At 44.9% G+C, this 22,456-nt stretch overlaps 1 protein-coding gene across 1 annotated transcript in view; it reads left to right on the top strand.

Moving 5' to 3' along the window:
• Window positions 1-22,456, top strand: part of LOC143962293 (complement C3-like) — a 298,490-nt gene that overhangs the window by 131,875 nt on the left and 144,159 nt on the right. The window contains 2 exon segments of the mRNA XM_077471596.1: window positions 15,087-15,284; window positions 20,480-20,591. Coding sequence (XP_077327722.1) covers window positions 15,087-15,284; window positions 20,480-20,591 — 310 coding nt within the window.

Here is a 22,456-nt window from a genome sequence, read left to right as displayed (position 1 = left end):
GGAGTGTACCTGAGGAGCCTCGGTGAAGCCTAAGGCAACTGCTTAGGCTAACGGTAACGCGGGAGAGAGCTGTGGGGGAGAGGGAAGTAAAGAGGTGGGTGCAGGAGACGGGAATGAGCATCTGAATGACCAATGAACGGATCCAGTTCCAGCTATATGGTTTATTAAATTATTAAACTGTTATACTAATCGACGGGGAGGTAGAGGCTGTCAGGCTTTTGGGCCAGCCGGGGTTCATCGTATGGCTTAGCAGCTCTGCTTCCCATGATAGAGCTGGTGGAAATCCTCTCCCCCCCTCTCCTTTCTATATGACTGCATTGTTGTGTCCATAGCATGACGGACTGAGCCAACCTAATTGAGTAAAGCTGACATTCAACTGTGAAGAAGTTAAATGCGAGCAGTGAGTGTGAATTGGATAATGCTCATGTTCAAGTCTGCTTTTAACTGCTAATATAGCACTCCTTTCTTCCCCTTTTTTTTGGCAGTGTCAGTGTTGGGGAAAAAAAAAAAAAAATTCCTTTTTTTGGTATGGCCAGGTGAGCGTACCCTGGGCTGGAGGTAATTATATTACTTAATCTGCATCGTACTGCATGGTCCTATATCGTATAGACGGACTATATAAATAAAAGTTAACTGTTTGGAAATTGTGTTCCCATTGGCTCCCTACTTCTTTACCGGCAGCAAATTAGCCCCCCTCCCCCTCCATTGGTTATTCCTCCCCCCCTCCTTGTTCTTCGTTTTTTGTTTGGCGGGGTGCTTTATCGTAATCTAGCAATACTATTATCCCCAGCTGTAACACCATGCTTAGTAAACGGGTTAATGAGGATGGCCTGCTTAGTGAGGGGAACCAAAAAACTCGGGCCGCCAAAGAAAAAGCAAACCAGGCATCTGCTGCAACAGCAGCAAAACTTGAACGCTTTGCCCATGCAACCTCCCCTACCAGAAGGGGGCCTCACCAGCCAGCAGGACAAACAAAGATACAGGGGGCTGCCCCGGAAAGGAGAAGTATTAGCCAATTAACACCAAATCCAGGCCGCTCACCTAGTGCAAGCAAGGTGAATGACCTAGCTGTAGCAGTAAGCAAGACAGCACATAACACAACAGCCTTAGCGGAACTCCCTCTGATAGAGAACGGGGAACCTACACTACGCGACATACTGCAAGCAGTTAATGAATGCAAAGTTTCTATAGGTGGCCTCGATAACCAGCTAAGTAGTATTAAAACTGAATTACATTCTATGGGCCAATTACTGAGCAATACAATGGAAAGAACTACGGTCCTAGAAGGAAGATTAAGCACGGTTGAGGACGAGCTCTTCCCATTACAACAAAAAATAAATGGGCTACAGAAACAAATAGATATACAGGCACTGCAACTAGATGCAATGGAAAATAGGAATCGCAGGAATAACGTTCGCCTGATTGGTCTCCCAGAGGGGAGTGAGGGCCCTGACCCTATAAACTTTCTGGAAAACTGGTTTAGGGAACTCATGGGCGAAACCCTTTTTACTCCACTTTTCGCTATAGAACGGGCGCACAGAGTCCCCATAAAGCCTCGACCACCAGAGGGCCGCACTAGGCCATTGATATTGAGACTTGTGAACTATAATGACCGCATTATTCTGATGCGTAGGACCAGGGAACTGAGAGACATCTTCTACAAAGGGACTAGGGTCTCGTTCTACCCAGACTTCTCACCAGACCTACAGAAGCAGAGAGCAGAGTTCATTTCCATCAAGCGTACTCTTCAAAAATACAAGATAAGCTATGCACTGCTGTACCCTGCCCGGCTACGCATAACCGCTCTGGGTTCAACTTTTTTTTTTGGTACCCCAGATGAAGGGGTAAAATGGCTGGAGGAGCATGAAAAGGATCTCTAGCTCCTTTAGTACAACCAGGACTTTCCCCCTTTTTTTTTTTTTTTTCCTTTGTCTCTTGCCTTGGACGAGGACTGTACAATATTTTCACGAGAAATAACTTTATCAAGCGGGGCTGTGGGGGGTACTTCGGGCGCGCATTGCTGGTACAACGGTATCGGGTGGGGGGGGGGATAGAAATTGTTAACACTCATGGGTAGTGTACATATTATTTCATGGAATGTGAGGGGGTTGGGTGATCCAAAAAAGAGGGCAGCAGTCATGATGGAAACAGCGAGGGGGGGCCCTGGTTTGCTTTTTCTCCAAGAGACGCATCTAACCCCTAGCACAGCCCCACTGTTAAACAATAGGAAGTTTTTGGCATATTACCACTCCTTCCATACATCATACTCCAGAGGGGTGAGTGTTTTTGTTAAGAGGGGCACGCAATTCCTGTGTAAGGAGTCCTCTATTGACAAAGAGGGGAGATTTGTTTTCCTATATGGCCTGCTGTGCGGGCAGCAATATATCTTAGCCAATATTTATATACCCCCTCCCTTCAAGTTTTTTTGTGTAAATAGTTTTTATTAAGATTTTTCAAAGTACAAAAATACAAGAATACAAGAAACATAGAGCAGAGAGAGAACGACTTGCCAAGCAATTAACATATGCCAATCTCACATTGTCTTAGGCCTACTGGCAAGAAATAGAAGAGGAAGAAAGTAAAATAAAAAAAAATAAAAAAAAAACATAGAAATCAGAAACCCCAAATCTCAGTTACAAGAAATCAGTTCAGAGATGTGAGTAACCATCCGATGTAAATTTCAACAAATACGCAGGCCAGGGAGTGTCAGACTGTGAACCAGACATATCTTAACTCGTACGTAAAGAGGCCATCCGACATCCCTGGGCTGCGAAAAAATCTTCATATCAGTATTCAATTAAAACATTATTCTACCGAATATTGTGCACACAGGAAATTGTAATAAGGGGCATAAGAAAGGGAATGAGAAAAGGGGATGGGGAGGGAGTAGTCGGTCTAGTCCAGTCTACCTGGCTGGGGATGTCAGTCAGTCCATACGTTTGTACCAGGATGTCCAACATTTCCATTTACCGTCAAAATATTTTTTGTTTCCCCCTGCAGCTGCTATCAGTGACTCATAGGTATAATGGGTCTGCGTGGTGGAAAAGACCTCGGCTACGTCCGGGGCTTTATTGTTCTTCCATTGTCTTGTGATGAGAGACCTGGCAATTATCAACACGTGGGTGACTACTATTCTAAATTCTGGAGGAAAAGAGTCTATTCCCAGATTCAGTATGGCCAGGGCCGAGCTGGGGGGGGTGATAATGCCCGTGATACTGGAGATCGAACGGAATATGGAATTCCAGTAGCTAGTGAGATGTTTACAAGACCAAAACATATGGAGTAAGTTGCCTACTTCCCCACAACTCCTCCAGCACAGCAGAGAGCCATTCCTACCAATCTGGGCAATCCTGTAAGGGGTAAGATACCACCGGAGGGCAATCTTTTGTGACAATTTCCAATGGTTCACGCATTTAGAGGCTCTATATATCCACCTAAAAGCTTCCTTCCACTGTGGGATAGTAAAAGTCGACTGGAGGTCGATTTCCCATTTAAGATATGGGGGTGATTTAACAAAGTCCATTTTACATTGAAATAGATTATAAAATAAGGAGATACCCTTAACAGATAAAAGGGTCGTGTGAAAAAATTGCCAGGCCTCTTTTGAAAGGCGAATGGTGGGTGTAGTAATTGATTTGCAAAAGTGGTATATTTGGTTGTATTTATATTGATCAGATGCAGATAAGTTGAAACGAAAACGAAGAGTGTCGAAGGGGATAAGGGAGGTCCCATCGTATAGGTCAGAAATAAAGTGTAGTCCCTTTTCCTGCCAGTTCGTGATTGATAAGTTGGGTATGGCCTGTTGCAAGGTCGATAAGGGTATTGGAACGGAAATCAGTTTGTCAGATGGCAGAGGAAGCTTTAAAAGGGACCTCCAAGCCTCTAGGGAGGCACGGAGAGTGGGTGGAAGACCATGTGTGGGAGTTGGATGTAGGACGTCAGCCCAAAGCAAGTGTATAAGGTCCTTGGTCGGGCTCAGGGCACGCTCGACTTTGCACCAAGGGGTGTCCATCGGTTGGTGGAACCACTTCCGCAGTTGAGTGAGAATGGAAGCTCTGTAGTAGTCCTGAATGTCGACTAGACCCATCCCCCCGGCAGACCTATGTTTGATCAGTAAAGGTTTTGCGCATCTAGGTCTCGAATCCTTCCAAATGAAATTTTTAAGTAGAGAGTTAAGAGCCTTAATATGCTTCAATTTTACCGGGATAGGAAGGGTCCGGAAGACATACAGCACTTGAGGTAGAAGTAGCATTTTAAATGTAGCAAGTCTACCTGACCAGGTGAGTTCAGTATTAGCCAAGCGTTTGGCTTCTTTATTAAGCTTGTCTATGAGGGGCCCATAGTTAGCGTCTGCTATCGTCTTGAGATCAGTAATTTTTATGCCCAGGTAAGTAATACCCTCTTTGTTCCATGTGTAGGGGAAAGCGTTTTGTAAAGATTCACAAAGGGAGGGAGGAAGTCCTAAAGGAAAAATAAGCGATTTCGTGCAATTGACTTTATAGTATGATATATTACTAAATTCCATAAGTGTGCTGTGGGTGTAGGGAAGGGAAGTTTGTGGTGAGGTTATAAATAGGATGATGTCATCCGCAAATAAATTGATGACATGTGACCCCTGCGGAAGGTCGAAGCCAGCAATATTAGGGTGAGTTCTAATCCTTTCCGCCAGGGGCTCCATGAGTAAGTTAAAGATAGTAGGGGATAAAGGACATCCCTGTCTAGTACCATTAGATATGGAAAACGTGGTGGATAACATATTGGACGTATAGACTTGTGCACAGGGGGAAGAGTAAAGGGCCATTATGGCCGACAGGATAGGACCCGTAAAGCCATATTTCTGCAATGTAAGTTTCATGTATCCCCCAATGAATCCTGTCGAATGCCTTCTCCGCATCCAAGGAGAGGAGCAGAGAAGGCACCCGACAGGCTCCAGCGTATTGCATAATGTTAATAACTCTTCTCGTGGCATCAGAGGCCTGCCTACCCGGAGTGAAACCCGCCTGGTCAGCGCTCACCAGACCAGGCAGGATCGTGAGTAGTCTGTGTGCAAGGATTTTCGCATATAGCTTAACATCAGAGTTAAGTAGTGAGATCGGCCTAAAGTTAGCTGGTGAAGTGGGTTCTTTCCCTGGCTTCGGGATCGTAACCACATAGGCTTTGAGCATTTCAGCCGGAAACGAGGCAGAGGACACTGCTGTTGAAAAAACACTTATAAGTGTTGGGACAAGGTTGTCTTGAAAAGACCTATAATAGTCATTGGGGAGCCCATCTGGGCCTGGGGACTTCCCTAGAGGGAGAGTTCTAATGATTCTCCTAATCTCAGGTTCCGTAATAGGGGAGTTCAAGGAGTTAAGTTGATCGGGGGTAAGGGAGGGCAATTTAATCTTCTCCAAGAACTCTTGTATAGTATTTTCATTCGGTTGAGGGGTGTTGGGGTCGTCCTTTAAGTTATAGAGTGAGGCATAGTACTCAGCGAATGAGTTTGCTATTTCTTTAGGGTTATAGATTTTCCGCTTAGTTGGAGGATGTATTAGGTACGAAATTTTCGATTTAATTCTTGCTGCTCTGAGCCTCTGGGCGAGAAACTTACCCGCCCGATTCCCAGAGGAGTAGTGGGACAGTTTGAAATATCTGACATGTTTGTCGAATTGGTCTATCAGTAGAAGTCTGAGCTCTGAGCGGTATTGGGCAAGACTGTGCGCAAGCTGTAAGGTCGGGCCTATCTTATTAAGTGATTCTAAGGCTCTAATCTTATGGAGAATTTGGTCAAGTTTTTGTGTCCTCTGCCTTTTTTCCCTTGCACATATTTGTAACATTACACCTCTTATATACGCTTTGTGCGCACACCACAACATCATGGGATCTGAAACCGACTGGTCATTTAAAGAGAAAAATTCAGAGAGGCTGGCAGCCACATTTACAGAGTGTTCTGGTTTTTGAAAAATACGAGGGTTAGCCCTCCACAAATACGCAGGGCCTGGAGTGTGCCCCTCCACCACCACGACAGAAACGGGAGCATGATCAGACCATGTAATATCATGTATGGTGGAAGAGGACACAGCCTGTAAAAGATGTTTATCAACTAAAATTAAATCAATTCTAGAATACGTATTGTGCCGTGAGGAGTGATAGGAATAATCACGTTCGTTGGCGTGCTGACATCTCCAAGCATCAAACAAGTCCTCTTCATGTAGTAGAGGTTGGAGTGAAGGTGGTTGTCGTCTAGCTGTGGAGGTAGTGTCCATAGTGTGATCCGGCGTCAGGTTATGATCTCCACATATCATTACCGATCCATACTTGTTGGCAGAAATCTTCCTGTGAAGGCGTTTCAAAAATCGTATTTGATGAGAGTTGGGTGCATACAGGTTTACCACAGTGTAGGGTTTGTTATTGAGATCACAGCTCAGTAGGAGATAACGACCCTCCGGGTCAACTAGAAGGTCTTTCATGGTGAATGCGACTGAATCTTTGATAGCGATCAGGACTCCTTTTTGCTTTTTGGCGCTGGATGCCATGAAGATGTGCGGGAAGTTTTTGTGGCGAAATTGGGGCACAGAGTCCGCCGCAAAGTGGGTCTCCTGGATGAGAACATCGGCATTTAATTTAGCCGCTTCTTTCCAAAGAGAAGACCTCTTGGCCGGGTGGTTCAGACCATTAACGTTAAACGAAACTATATTAATAGCCATCATTAAGCAGCAGGATGATTAAAAGATAAAGTGGGTACCTGATGCACGATTCCAGAATGTCCCAAATTACCTCTTCTGTTGCGGAAAGGAAAGTAGCTGGCAGAGCGGTGAGTGTAACGACAGGCAGACCGAGCATGCCTCCTAGGAAGGGAGTAAAAGGGGGGGGGAGAGAAAAGAATAAAAAGAAAAACAAGCAAACCAAGTTCTGTAAAAAAAGTAGGTGCAAACCTGCACGTAGAGGCATAACAACTGCCCATATTCAAGGGGGGGAAGAGTAAACGCACTGAGTTGGGGATCTCAGTGCAACAGGAACACTATTGTTGAGAGAAGAACATGTACACACCATGAGATGTGTATCCACGGCTGACTTCATCTGGTTTTCTTCTTGCGCACCACCTTTTGCCAGTCCATTTGTAAATGGTCGCTAGAGGATGGGGAAGCGCCATCTGAAGATGGGGCAGGGAGAATGTCTAATGACCGCAACAGCGCGAGGCCTTCATCAATGGAGGTGATCACAGTAGTTTTGCCCTCGTGGGTGACTGTTAGTTTAACTGGGTAACCCCACCTGTACTGAATACTGTGGTTGCGCAAAGCCTTAGTTACCGACAGAAGGGATTTGCGCTTCTGCATAGTAAACTGGGAGAGGTCGGCAAACAGTTGGATGCGAGCGTATTCTGCAGGCGGGTTCTGTTGTTTGCGGAAAGCAGACATGAGTTGCTCCTTTGTTTGAAAAAAATGGACTCTCATTAAGACATCACAAGGTATATTGTCAGGGAGAAAGGCAGGTTTGGGCAACCGGTGTATACGGTCTATTTGCAGTTCTGTATGGGGCAGAGAGGGGAGAAATGCCTTCATTAGGTCCTGTGCATACTGCTGGAGTTGTGCAGGGAGGACATCCTCCGGAACCCCCCGCACCTTAATATTATTCCTGCGGGACCTGTCTTCCAAGTCTGCGACTTTTGCTTTGAGCCATGCGACTTCTGCGGCTTGGTCACTGTGTGCATCAATCAGGGTAGAAGTGGCAAAGTCTCCCATTTTAGATTCAATATGGTCAACTCGTGAGCCCAGTTCTCCTACCTCCGTTTTAAAGTTGTTAAGGCAAAGAAGCATGTCATTGTGCATGGAGGTGCGGAGTGAGAGAAGCATGTCCTTCAGCGTTGTGTCAGAAATAGGCCCATCTGTGGTGGGGAAGGCAGTGAAGGGGTCAATGAGTTCCCTCGTGTCATCTAATGGATCCCGGCCCTTGCTCACCTGTGCGATGTCCAAAGCCATTCGTGGCTTGGATTTGGCTGGGCTGCGAGACAGCGGTGTAGAGACCTCCGGGGAGCGGCGATATTCTGCCTCTCCATTCTCCGGGCTGGTTGCTGCTGAGCCGTCTGAGGAGGAGGCCGCGCGTGAGCATGGGCCGGCGCCATCTTGCCTCGGGTCGCGGCCTGCCCGTCGGAAGAAATCGTCCAGTTTCTGTGGAGCCACCGCTCCTCTCCGCTTCCTGGACATTCCACCCAGGTGCCCGGGTCCTCAGGTGACTAGTGAGGCGTTTAAAAGTCAGCAGTGGTAGCTGTATGTCGCTCGGTTCCCGTTGCTGGAGCGGAGCTGTGCTAGCAGACGTCCATCCAGCAGCGCGGTAGCCACGCCCCCCCCCCCTCCCTTCAAGTTGGAGGTAATGTTTAAACTACTGGCGTTTTGCCTAGATAAACCGGGTGTCCCATGGATAGTAGCAGGCGATTTCAATGAAACAATGGACTGGCATATGGACAGATTTCCTGCACCAGTGGGGGCTAGAATAGGGCGTTTGCAGGGGTTTGTCTCCGAAATAGGACTAAATGACCTATGGCGAATACGTCATCCTCAAGCAAGGCAGTACTCCTGCTTCTCCAGTACCTATTGTACATTATCAAGAATTGACATGGTGCTGGGGAATAAAGAAGCCATGGAGGTAGTACAAGATATAGAATATGGGGCAAGAGGGGTCTCAGACCATTCCCCCCTGTCTATGACAGTGCTTTTGGGTGTTAGAACAGGTCTAAGGGAGTGGAGGATAAATCCTGGCTGGTTGGTACTAATGGGTGGCTCAAGTCCCGCTCAGGACAAGATAGGGGAATTTCTTCAAATAAATAGGGGCTCAGCCCCTCCTGGTATAGTCTGGGATTCTCTAAAAGCCTATATCAGGGGTACATTAATACAACAAGTCGCAATAATTAAGAAGAAAGCCCGAGAACAGGACCTAGCAATAAGAAACAAAGTAACTCAGGCGGAGCAAGCATATATAGTAGCCCCATCGACTGCAAGTCAGCAGGAATGGTTGGCTAGTCAACAAGTCTATAAAATGGCTCTTCTAAAAAAAGCAGAGAATAGGCGGATATTCCAGCGCCAGCACTACTTTGGCGAAGGAGAGAGGGTGGGTAGAGCCCTCTCCCTTCTGGTCCAAACTAATGGTGCGCCAACAGTAGCTCAGGTAATTAAGACCCCAAAAGGTGACCTAGTTTCTAGCCCCCCTGCGATCATGAGTGTACTCCAGGATTACTATAAAAACTTATACAAATCCGCCATCCAGGGACGCGGTATTCTAGCCACTGACTTTTTACTTCAGACAGCAATTCCAACATTATCAATAGAGGACAAATTATCCCTCGAGTCACCGCTCACGCTGGAGGAGTTAAAAAATGCAGTGGCTGCAATGCCTAACGATAAATCTCCAGGGCCTGATGGCTTGCCAGTAGAAATCTACAAACGCTATGGGGTGGTGCTATTGCCAGAACTTTTGGCGACATTGAACTATGCATTGGAAGCGGGTGAACTCCCTGCCTCGATGCTAGAGGCCAATATTATCTTAACTCTGAAGGAGGGGAAGGATTCCCAGGAAGTCCCATCATACCGGCCGATATCCCTGCTATGCTCGGATATTAAAATACTAGCCAAGGCACTAGCAACTCGGTTAAACACATATATCCACAAATTAATACACCCAGACCAGTCAGGATTTATCCCGGGTAGGTCAACTAGCACTAACATCAGAAGAGTCTTCCTCAATATTCAAATACCCAGAGACAACGAGGGATTGGGAGCTATTTTGTCACTAGATGCCACTAAGGCCTTCGACAGCCTGGAATGGGGCTATTTGTGGAACGTGTTAGAGAGGTTTGGCTTTGGCCCTTTATTTATCCAGTGGATAAAACTACTGTATAATAAACCTAGGGCCAAAATCAAGATGGGCACCGAATTCTCTGAAAAATTCCAGCTGGAGAGAGGTACAAGACAGGGGTGCCCGCTGTCCCCCCTCCTATTTGTATTGGCCATGGAGCCCCTGGCGGTCCTAGCAAGATCTTGTCCGGACATCCAGGGATTCCGTCGGGGTAGGGAAGAAGAAAAAATTGCTCTATTCGCGGACGATGTCCTGTTTTTTATCGGAAATGTGGACTCTACCCTGAATAGAGTGGTGCAGTTGATGGGAGAGTTTGGCCAACAATCTGGTCTAGAGATCAACTGGGGCAAATCAGCTCTTCTGCCACTGCCTAGACCTGGAGATCAGGGGGCACTGCCAGTGATTGTAGGTCTGGAGACGGTGACCAAGTTGAAGTACCTGGGTATTTGGATATCTGGTGATGTAAACCAATATTCCAATGAAAATCTAGCACCATTATTGTTGAAAATGAAGACGAAACTTAATAGATGGTGCGGCCTCCCTCTCTCAGTGGCGGGACGCTGCAGCTTAATAAAAATGCTTTGGCAGCCTCAAATACTCTATATTTTACACAACTCCCCAATCTGGATTAACCAGAAATGGTTCCAAAGCATAGATTCGCTTATCCGGGACTTAATTTGGAAAAAGAGGCATGCCCGGATAGGGTTACACACGTTGCAGCTTCCCATCACGGAGGGAGGGTTAGCCATACCCCACCTGGGGGCATACTTCCTGGCTGCCCAACTCCAGCATTTAGTAGGGGCAGGGTTCCAAGAGGGGGGGTCTACAAATCATAAGTTGTTGTTGCTGGGAACACCCCATAAATTAGTACCCGAAGCTCTAGAGGCCAACTCATTTACCCATAGATGCCCTACTAATACCTTGATGAGAAAAGTATGGCAGCAAGCAAAACAAAAGTTGGGTTATGAGGGAGTAACTATTTACACCCCCCTATGGCAGAATCGCCACTTGTGCGAATTAAACAAGATAGATAGATCTCTGGAATGGGATAGCCAGGGGATTAATAGATTGGTGCATCTTTATGATGGGAATACAATGAAGTCCTTTGAAGCTATTAGACAGGAATTCAATGTCTCTAACAGGACGTTCTATAAATATTTACAGCTGAGACACGGAATTCAAGCCCAGTACGGGACACTTGATATCGTGCGTACCGAAATCCCCCAGCTCCAGAGTCTAATGGACCGAAGCCAAGCAAAAGGCCAGATTTCGCGGTTATATACAAAGCTCAGAGGAAAAGTCTTGAAAGGTGAAGGCCCAGCTAAAAGTAGGCAGGGCTGGATAGCGGATGTAGGTCCGATATCCCAAGAACAATGGGCTAAGACCCTCGAACAGGGGCACTTGGCCTCTATCTCTCCATCCCAACGTGTGTCCCATTTGTTCCTTATATATAGAGTATATTATACCCCCCAAAAACTGTGGAAAATGGGTAGGAAACCTAATGACGAATGCCCTAGATGTGGGGCACCGGGAGACCTCTTCCATATGGTATGGAAATGCCCAAAATTATATAGCTACTGGTAGAAATAGTTCTTAAAATAAATAGGGTCTTTAAGTCCACCCTGAAACCCGAGGCCAGGGCTTGTTTGCTGGGGATATTTGAAGAGATTAGAATTCCTTCACTAATTAAGCCATCTGTCCTGAGGTGCCTATATCAGGCCAGGCGGCTGATAGCACTTAATTGGCAAACTAAAAATCCCCCGGTAATTGAACAGTGGGTCAATGCAATTAACTCCATGGTATGGTGTGAGAGAGCAATGTACATAAAGTTAAAGAACCTAAGGAAATTCGGGATATTATGGAACCCCTGGTTGATAGACATGGGGTTCCCTCCGGAGTGAGCTTATCATGAGGGTGGACCAGTACCCATTTGGCGTGGGGAGGGGAGGAGTAGCTTCCCCCCCCCCAGACGGACTCCCTTATGGGTGGACCGTGGGGTGGGGTGGAGGGGCTCTTTTCTTCTCTCTTGTTTTTGCCCGCTCAAATATGGTTATCGGACCATGATTAAGGCGATCAGTGCTGGCGTTGTGCGCTCGAAGTGGGTTGGGTGGGGGGAGGCGGGGGGGTGGTAAACGCATATCGAGGACTGGTATTAACGTGTAGGCGGGTTATAGTTCTATTATGGTAATACTCAGCCTGTTATGTAAGCTGTTTTATATAACTTAAAATATAAAAATATATTAAGTAAAGCCCAGGAAACGCTGCAGAGGATGTAAACCCACGGCCGGGTCCACTGTAGGACTGCCGAAGGTTTCTCTGGGTCCATCAAAAAAAAAGCAGTGGAATTTAACCTATTCACGATGGAACTCGCACTTCTCCAGTTTACAATAGAGATTTTTTGCTCTTAGGTTCTGAAGCACACGACAGACATCTGTGTGGTGGCTCTCCAGGGACTTGGAAAATATGAGGATATCATCAAGATAAACCACCACACATACCTGCAACAAATCTCAGAGGACATCGTTAATAAATTCCTGGAAAACTGCCGGGACATTACAAAGACCAAAAGGCATTACGAGGTACTTATAATGGCCTGTTCTGGTATTAAACGCAGTTTTCCACTCGTTGGCCTCCTTAATCCTCTCAAGATTGTATGCCCCTCTCAAATCAAGCTTCGTGAAAACCTTTGCTCCCTTGAGAAGGTCAAATAACTCTGTAATCAAGGGAATCGGATAGGCTTTCTTAATTGTGAAATGATTGAGACCCCTATAATCAATACAAGGTCTCAGTTCACCACTCCTCTTCACAAAGAAGAATCCAACACCAGCAGGAGACGAGGATTTGCGGATGAAGCTTCAAGAAAGTGCATCTGCAACATACTCCTCCATGGCCGTATCCTCCAAGACCGACAAAGGGTAAACCCAGCCACGAGAGGGTATGGTTGAAGGTCAATTGTGCAATCGTACCACAGGTGTGGAGGCAAACTACTGGCTTTACCTCTGTCAAAGACATCACTAAAATAGCTGTACTGCATTGTGGTAACCAGGAGAGAGCCTCAGCAGGAGCCAATCAAAAGGGGTTGTGCCTCTGTAACCAAGGATAACCAATAATTAGCGGAATTGGATTATCTCATGGTGAAGAGCCCCTATGGCCATGGACAACGAAACCATCTCATGAGTTACATGGGCAGGCTATAGAGGTTTCCCATCAAGAGCCTCAATGGCAAGTGGGGTATCACGCAGCTGAAGTGGAATCGAGTACAAAGGCAGCATTAATGAACAGGCCTGCAGCCCCAGAGTCGATTAGAGCCTGTATCTCGACGGATTACTCAGCCCAAGAAAGGGTGACCAAAACCAGGGGCTTATCCTTCTGTATAACTGGGGATCAAACAATGTCACTTAAGGTCTGTTCGTGACAGGACCTCAAGATTTCCCTGGACGGCTAGGACAAGACTTCAAAAAGTGACATGCCTGGCCACAATAAAGGCACAATCTCTCCATCCTCCTAAAAGTTCTCTCATCCACAGAAAGACACATGAAGCCCAAATGCATGGTTTCACCTTCACTGCCCGACAAGTACCAGGAGGCATGGGAGGTGAGGGAGGCACAGGTGGGACAGCAAAGCTCGGAGACAAACATACAGAAGGCTTCTGCAAGTGCTCCTTAAAAGAGAGTCTTTCTCTGAGTCTGGAGTCAATGAGGATGGCAAAGGTGATCAACTTCTCCAGCTCAGTGGGTATATCTCGGATCTGCTATCTCATCCTTGATGGTATCCGAGAGACCATGAGAAAAAGCATCCACGAGGGCCTCATTGTTCCACGCAACCTCTGCTGCCAGAGTACGGAATTCAATGCCATAGTCTGCAACAATTCTTGTACTCTGTTCGATGGACATGGGGCACTTGGCGGCAGAAGCGCAGCGTGTGGGAATGTCAAATACCCTTTTAAACTAAGCCACAAACTCAGGGTAACTCAAGACAACAGGTTTTTGTGTCTCCCATAGAGGGTTTGCCCAGGCCAAGGCTCTCTAAGAAAGCAAAGACATCACGAAAGCTACTTTGCTTCTGTCCATGGGAAATGCCTGGGGCAGCATCTCAAAGTATATCTCAACCTGGCTGAGAAACCCTCTGTATTTGACTGGATTGCCCCCAAATCACTAGGGAAGCAGAGCAGAACCAGACATATCTCTTATAGAGGTGTAATACTCAAGGTGCCTGCACAGAGATTGGAGCAGCAGCAAGCTCGGCCTGCAACATACAGTAGGTTGTATCGGGTGGCCACAGTGGGAGATTCCAGGTGAGCCGTGCGACTCAGGAGCATTTTGTAACACCATGGCGAACTGATCCATGCAGATCCATGCAGTCAATCCAACAAATGGATTGACTGCATATTCTGAATTCATGGCCTTTGCCTACTGTCAGAAACCATGAAATCAGACCGAAACAGAAGTAAAGTTAAATCACATTTGTTTAATAATAAAAGTAAAAAGAATAAACGTAGTCAAAACATAGCCAAAGTTCAGTAATCGGAATGGATAGTCAGCCAAGCCAGAAGTCAGGGATCAAAGTAGTATAACAGCAAGCAGGATCCGGAGCCAGAAAGGATGTCAGCAAAGCCGGTCTTTAAACAGGAACACAGCAAAGGTTTCTTGTGATGTTGACTAAGGTGAAGGCAGAGCTCCTCTGGACAGGACGGCTTAAGTAGGCAGGACTGACGAGCAGGATATCAACAACAGCTGAGTAACTGTAGAGAGAGATGGGAGCTGGTAATTAGCCAACAGCTGAGCGGCCAGTTCAGAGAAGAAAGGGCTGAGCCCAGCTCTGACATCTGGAAAATAGCACTCCCCCATGTCCAGCAGTGGACTGTTTCTGAGATTTTCATGTCCCGAGGGCGTAATGACATCAGGAACAGTCCACTGCACAACACAACTGGACCACAAGGGAAAGGGGCCAAAATGACCTTGTGCTGGGAGGATCAGAAGATTAGGTGAGTATATCTCAGCTCTTTGAACCTCTAAACAATAATGAGCAGTTTGCCCATGCAGTACAGGCACAGCCCCACTCTATGGAAAAAAAAAATTGTCCGAAGTTCAGCTTTAAAGAAATCGGTGGTTTGCTCCTCTAAATATCACTCCACATTCCTTCTCAGAGATAAAGACTTGACAGATATTTTAACTCATTAAAAATTAATGTACATAAAAAACAAAATTGGATGAAATTTGGCTTTAACTTAAATTCTTCCTTCTTTTTTGTTGTTAAAGCTTTGAAGTACAATGAGAATCTGGAAAGGCAGTGCTGCCATGATGGCATGACCAGCAATCCCATGGGTCACAGCTGTGATCGTCGTGCCAAACATATCTTAAAGGGAGATAAATGTGTGCAGGTATTCCTGGACTGCTGCAGATACATTGAACTGAAAATCAAGATTGAAAAGGAACTGGATCAAGACTTGGAGAGGAGTGAGTAGACAGTAAATAGGAGATTGGGAAACTGCCATAGATTGACACAGACTTATCTTGGGCTTAGCCCCATCCATCCCACTGTTCATCAACATGCCACAATGAATACAGGGATGGCGGGGCAGAAGCGCCAAAATTATGGAATTAAACTCTGTTGAGGTCTAGACACAGGAGAGGAATTTCCATCCGAAACATTTTGGAATTCCGCCCAAGCTTGGGTTGTATACACGTGGTCACACAAAAGTTCTCTGAACTGTCGACCGTCAAGAACGTGGTGACGTGCAACACTACGATGAGCCGAGAAAATTAAGTTCAATGCTTCCGAGCATATGTCAAATTGTTTTTGAGCATGCGTAGGAATTTTGCATGTTGGAATTGCTACAGACGATCGTAATTTCCGATCAGAACTTTTTCTAACCGAAAAATAGAGAACCTGCTCTCAATCAGGAATTCAGCAAAAGTCCAATGGAGCGTATCATCGGTCTTTTGCTGGCTGAATTTCCGATTATGTGTATGGGGCATAACACAGTCCAGATCCCTGGCCACCCAACTACATCTGGGTACAACCAGCATGCTGAACAAAAAAAACTCAGATTACCACATCCACACAAGAGTGGTGGATGCAGGAATCTCCCCCATTGGTCTATTATATTCTGACAATGGGGTCTCTTGTCTTATCAGAAAACACTCGCCATTGGCTGCTACGGCTAATGCTGGTTTTCCAGGAGGACTCTTCAAGGTAACCTGACGATTGGCTTCTGTTGAACAGGGAGGGCTACACACAGATCAATATTGGAATCGGACAAATTTTGATACGTGTGTACCCAGCTTACCAGTCTCTCAAAAAGGTAGATAGAGTGTATTATTATCAGTGAACATTTAATTTAGGTCATTATTGCAGTATATTTAACTAAATATTTATTTATTTACTAATATTTATTTAGTAATATAGTGTATAGTGTACATTCACATCAGTCTCTACCCTCAAGGAGCTTGAAATCTAGAGTCCCTAACTTACATTCATACATACAGATACTAGGGCAATTTAGACTGGAGCCTATTACCCTACCAACATGTCTTTGGAGTATGGGGGGAAACCCACGCAGGCACAGGGAGAACATGCAAACTCCAAGCAGGTTGGGATTCGAACCTATAACCTCATTGCTACTAACCACTTTGCTGCCCCATAATATTTAACAATGGTAATTTTGTGACTTTCAATCATTTTATTTTTATTTATGTTTTTTATTCACTATTTATTTTGGTATTTATATTATTTTTAGGAAAGTCATAAAATATATATTATAATAAATGTGTAGATTTACCACTCGATGGAACAATCAGTTTGTAATTACACATCCTCTTTACTTAAAGAGGAAGTAAACCCTGATGGGTTTACTTCCTCTTTGATTCCCTGCAAAGGTAAAGCATAATTGTCCATTATGTTTCACTTACCTGACACAGGAGCCAGCGAAGTCACCGCTGTCCCCTGTAGTTCCGAGCATCCATCTTCTTGGTGGGTCTCTGTGGGTCTCGCTGCTCCGGCGCTGTGATTCGCCGGAGCAGCGATGATGTCACTCCCGCGCACGGAAGCCGACACTCGTGGCATATCGCCGCGATCTGCGGCTTACCCAGTGCGCCTGCGCGCCACTGTGTGTGGCTGTCTTCAGGTAAATATCTCCTAAACCGTATAGGTTTAGGAGATATTTCTTGGACCTACAGGTAAGCCTTAATCTAGGCTTACCTGTAGGTCAAAGTGGTTTGTAAGGGTTTACAACCACTTTAACTGTAGAGTTAGGATATTAGCCACACAGGGAAGGCATTGTCTTCAATGAGTCAGCCAGCTAAAAGACTTTCATTGTGACAGAATGGTATAAAGCACAATAATTGAGGGGGGTTTACTAAGGCAAGCCATTGATTAAACTTTGTTTTCTTCCACCATGGGTAGAAGGGAAGAATATTGCTTAATTCCCCCTTGAACACTGACTGTGTTCATGGGGGAATTAAGCAATTTTCTTCCCTTCTTCCCTCCTGAAGTGTTAATGCGCTCTGCCGACGGGGAGCCTTCCCGACTGGCAGAACACAATGATTACTGCTAGCGGCTATAGCCACTGGCAGTAAACACATGTAAAAAAAATCCACCAGGCTGCTGGTACTCCAGTCAATCGATGGATTGACTTGGGTATATCCACCCTGCCCGAAGATGGCTAAAATCTTGCCCAGTCTGTGCTAAACTGTCCGAGATTCGATCCATCTATGGCCAGCTTAAAGAGGAACTAAACCCTGATGGGTTTTATTTCTTATAAATAACAGGGGTGCCAGGATCTACCACAAGGTTAATTATAAACGAATTAAAGGATGCACATTCACATTAATTTGTGAATGCAGTCCGTGTGATCCAACCCGCATAAACAAAAAAGTTGGAGAAAAGAGAATATCTCCAAAAGTAGGTCACTAACGAACACTGGAATTAGTGCAAAAATAATTTTATTACAAAAAACCCCACTATTTTAATTAGTACAACACCATGTGGAAGAAAAGGTTTTACAAGTATCACAAACGAATTTAAAAACATTGACAACGTTGTCAATTGTATTAAAAACATACAGACGGGGCCGCAGCTGCATACATCACTTTCATATCACAGTCACCATACCAAACATAATTGCGCCAACTCCTCTCAATGAGAATTTTTCACCAGTAAGTTCAGCTAGTAACTAATGGTGAACAGGTGTACACCTGATATACCATTTTGTTAGTTGTTTTTTGTTAAAATAGAAAATGCTAATTGTTAACCCACTTTCAATAAAAACATGGTCATTAGGAACATGGTTTTTAACAAAAAAATATTTTAACTTTGTCATGTTGACCTATACAGTATGTGAAAAAAAATCTTATTTTTAATAATACAATAACATTTTTTCCTTCCTGGGAGTTCCTTGCACCTAAAAATCACATTTTGCTTTCTATTTCAGTCTGTATCTTCAGTACTGTGGACATGGTGCACAGCATATCCACCATTGGAACTCAATTTGAATATTATTAGTGTAGTATCCTCTAGTGTGTATGAGTAACTGAATCGGGGTCAGGGTTATTAGAGGCCAGGGCTGGATGACTCATCTTGGCAGCTCTCTGGTGCCTCCCCCTGTTTCTATAATGTTGGAGAATGTTCTGTAAGATAGTGGGTTAAGGCTAGGAGGGGTTGCCTTGAATATTTAGGGGCCTTTAGCCAATCCCCAGGTTGATGGCTTGGCAGAGAACTAAAAAGAAAACACATTTAAGAGATGGATCACAAACTACTAATTTTTGGGGGGGCAAAAAGAGACAAATTTGTCTAATAAAAATGGGGTACCTCCATAATTTAGGTAATTAGTTAAAAAATTATAAAGGGAAAAGAAACGGGAAAGGGCAAGTAGTTGAATGGAGGACCTCTGTCCAACTACTTGCCCTTTCCCTGTTTCTTGTCCCTATATAAGAGAACTAAAAAGCCCTTAGATAGACATGAGCCATGTCAACAGGAGAGTCGGGTGGTTGATTGTAAAGCAATGCTAAGGGAGGCTATTGGTGGTCCCTGAGGTACCCCTGCTGGGGAGGGGATTTGCCTCAGGCTGGAGCTCGGGAGGCTGGTCTGGGGATTTAAGTCAGGCTGGAGCTTGGGAGGCTGGTCTGGAAAGATCCCACCACAGGAGGCAGTTGGAGGGACCCTAACCGGAGAGGCAGCAGGAAAGAGCAAGGAGAGACAGTGAGTAGATTAGCACGGTGAAGGGACAGACAATGGTGGAGACTCACAGCTGTAGCAGGTGTCGCTTGAAGACAGCATTGTGTCAAGTCTCCATCTAATCTTGCCCTGGGGAGTCTCCATGTGTATGTCAGTTAGGAGGATTGGGAAGAGGAAGCAGCCAGGTGGGAGGGAGGGAGTTGTCTCTGGTTCTGTTTTATGAATGTAGCGCCGGCTCCTGAAGAGCACGCGCTATGTGTTTTTTCCTATTTAAAGTTCCTAAAACCACAGTTGGGTTTTAGTGTCAATTATACCAAATGGTTTCAGTACCAGTCTAGCTGAATTGCACTGTGTTCTGCTCAGCCACAGGTGGCGCTGTCATCACTGGCAGGTGTGAGAACGTAGTTTAGCTAGGCGCATTGAGTGTCATTCTTTCTCGGAACCAGCCCAGTGGGACTGTCCTCTTGTTGTGCATTCTGGGAGAGGGTAATTAAGGTACTGACATCACGTGCTTCTGGGTTTCGGTCCAGAAGATCTTTCTGTCTGTTTGGTCCTGGTCTTCCTTACCTTCCCAAAAATGTGTCAAAAATGTCCGATGTGTCCGCCATAATGTCGCAGTCACAATAAAAATCACTGATCGCCGCCATTACTAGTAAAAAAAAAATATTAATAAAAATGCCATAAAACTATCCCCGATTTTGTAAACGCTATAACTTTTGCGCAAACCAATCAATAATCGCTTATTGAGATTTTTTTTTTTACCAAAGATATGTAGAAGAATATGTATCGGCCTAAACTGAGGGAAAAAATGTTTTTTTATATATTTTTGGGGATATTTATTATAACAAAAAGTAAAAAATAATGCGTTTTTTTCAAAATTGCCGCTCTATTTTTGTTTATAGCGCAAAAAATAAAAACTGCAGGGGTGATCAAATACCACCAAAAGAAAGCCCTATTTGTAGGAAAAAAAGGACGTCAATTTTGTTTGGGAGCCAAGTCGCACGACCGCGCAATTGTCAGTTAAATTGACGCAGTGCCGAATCGAAAAAAGTGGTCTGGTCTTTGACCAGCAAAATGGTCCGGGGCTGAAGTGGTTAATCTTATATATTCCTTTCACATGTCTAACAAAAACAATGAACATGGTTTGCGTGTTTTGCATATATTTTCTTCATGTTTTTAACAAAAATTCACATGTATTTAATTACGATTTAAATATGGAATACTGCTTATTTATACATCCAACTTGAAACCAGCAGGTGATGTGCTTTATACAGGAATGCTACCTTTTTTTGGAGACTTTATTACAGCTAAATAAAAAAAAAATCTGTACAACAGGGAGATCAGACTACAAAGACTGTCTTTGCAGAGTTAATCTAAAAAAGTTTTGGCTACAGATGCACTTTAAACCCTGAAGAAGCCATGCCTATTCTGAAATATATTTGAGAGTTTTGCCTCTAATCTGCTTCCTTCCCTCCAGGTGACAATGAAGGTGATTACATGAAGGATGAAGAAATTTCAGTTCGGAGTGTATTTGATGAGAGTTGGCTGTGGAATATTATCAAAATTACAGCAAAACCCGATGCTAATGGGTGAGTTCCTGGTGTATACAGGATGTCACAGACTTTAGTGATGACTAGAGATGAGTCTAACTTGGGTTTGGACCAAACCTTGGCTGTTCAGGCATTGGAACAAATGGCCAAACACTTAGGTCTGCCCAACATGATTTGAATCTCGGCTAGTTCAGCAGGAACTGGCTGAGATTCAAACCATTAATGGGCAGGCTGAATGTACCAAGTTGATCGATAATAAGGATAATCACTGTCTTCTCCCGGTGGGGATGGCTGACCCCCCTTTGGGAGTAGACAATGTCTCGGCAAGGAGGGATTCTCCTGTCAGCAATGTCTATACTGATAGGGGAATCGTGCAGATTTCTTCCTGCAATTTGTTGTTGCAGGAAATAAATTTGCACTGTCTATGGCTGGCATTACCCATTTGGTGGAAAATTAAAGTCATGCATGATAGCAGTATTACTACCGTGATTATAAATGACAGTATCTCTCTGCCAATGGTTGTCAATAACACTGGCAGTTGCAGGCACCGCTGAGTCCTTAGCAACCAGTAAAATCACTTGCCCCATTCACTCACATGGCCGGGAATCCTCAGTTATATAAGCAAAAAAAAAAAAAAAAACACAGCATGGGGGTTCTCACTTTAGTTCTGGTATGAATTTTTATAGGAAACCCTATCCAATAATAAAAAAGTTAGGTCCACCTAAAAATCCACACCAGACTTTAAAATCAAGCATGCAACCTGGCAGGCAAGGAAAGAAGTGGACAATCCTCCATCATACTGAACCACACCATTCCACATGCCCTCAGCAACCTTATGCCCTTCAAACCACCCAGAAGCACCCTTTAACAATAAGGGGGCACCCAGATACACCACGCCTTCAGGAAAAAAGAAAAGTGCAAATAATCACAGAGACAGTTTTTGCCAAGTACAAAAAACAATGCCCACAATGCACATCAATCATCAATTACTATAATCAATGATGTAGATCGAAGTCAATAACAATGCCCGGCACCCACCCAAAAGAAAAAATTGTGACTGGTCACCCACATCTATTCACTCCTGCCAAATGACAGCTTTTATAAATAAAGGCATGGGTTCTTATTGACAAACAAATGGCAACCACCCCAACCTATAACTGGCATTTACCGCAAGGATCCTATGGAAGGGCGACACATGTTAAGAAAAATTCCCAGCTCACGTAAAAGCTGGGAAACAAGATCTTCCTGTCTAAGCCCTTGTACACACGGTTGGACATTCTGACCACAAAATCCGCCGGATAAATTCAGACGGATTTAGTCCGGAAGTGATGTTGCATACACACGGTTGGACAAAGTTGGCGGAATTTTCCGGTTGACAAAAACGCGGTGACGTAAACTGCGTACGACGGGACTAGAAAAGGGAAGTTCAGCATCACGTGTGGCACCCTTTGGGCTCCTTTTGCTGATCTCGTGTTTATCTCGTGTTAGTAGAAGTTTGGTAAGAGACGATTTGTGCTTTTCAGATTTGTACTTCAGATCATTAATGCTCTTCAGTCTGTACTTGTCGGTGCGTATCTGAATATCAGTGCGTGTAGTCAGTTCGCATTTGTTGGTCATTGTGGACTGTATCTTGGTATATAGTCTGCTTTGATTTACAGTGCTTATTGTCCTCTCGTTTCTGGTTTTCAGTTTGTTCTATCAGGCCTTGCTGTTTATCGGTGCTTTCTGTTGTCCGTTCTGACCAGCCGACCATTTTAAGCCATGTTTCGTGTACGTACTCGTCATAGAGTTTGTGCTGTGCAGGGGCTTGGTGTTGGGCTTTTAGCTTTGACACAAGCCCAGTCCATGAACAGGGCGAGGAAGAGTTCGGGAACCAAGAATTGGTTGCTCCAGCTTAACCAGTT

Source organism: Lithobates pipiens, unplaced genomic scaffold (genome assembly GCF_037356315.1).
Source record: "Lithobates pipiens isolate NorthernLeopardFrog02 unplaced genomic scaffold, aLitPip1_a1.2 Scaffold_8, whole genome shotgun sequence".
In the NCBI taxonomy this organism is placed as follows: domain Eukaryota; kingdom Metazoa; phylum Chordata; class Amphibia; order Anura; family Ranidae; genus Lithobates; species Lithobates pipiens.
Note: the sequence above shows the minus strand (reverse complement) of the source record. Positions and strands in the feature narration are given on the sequence as shown.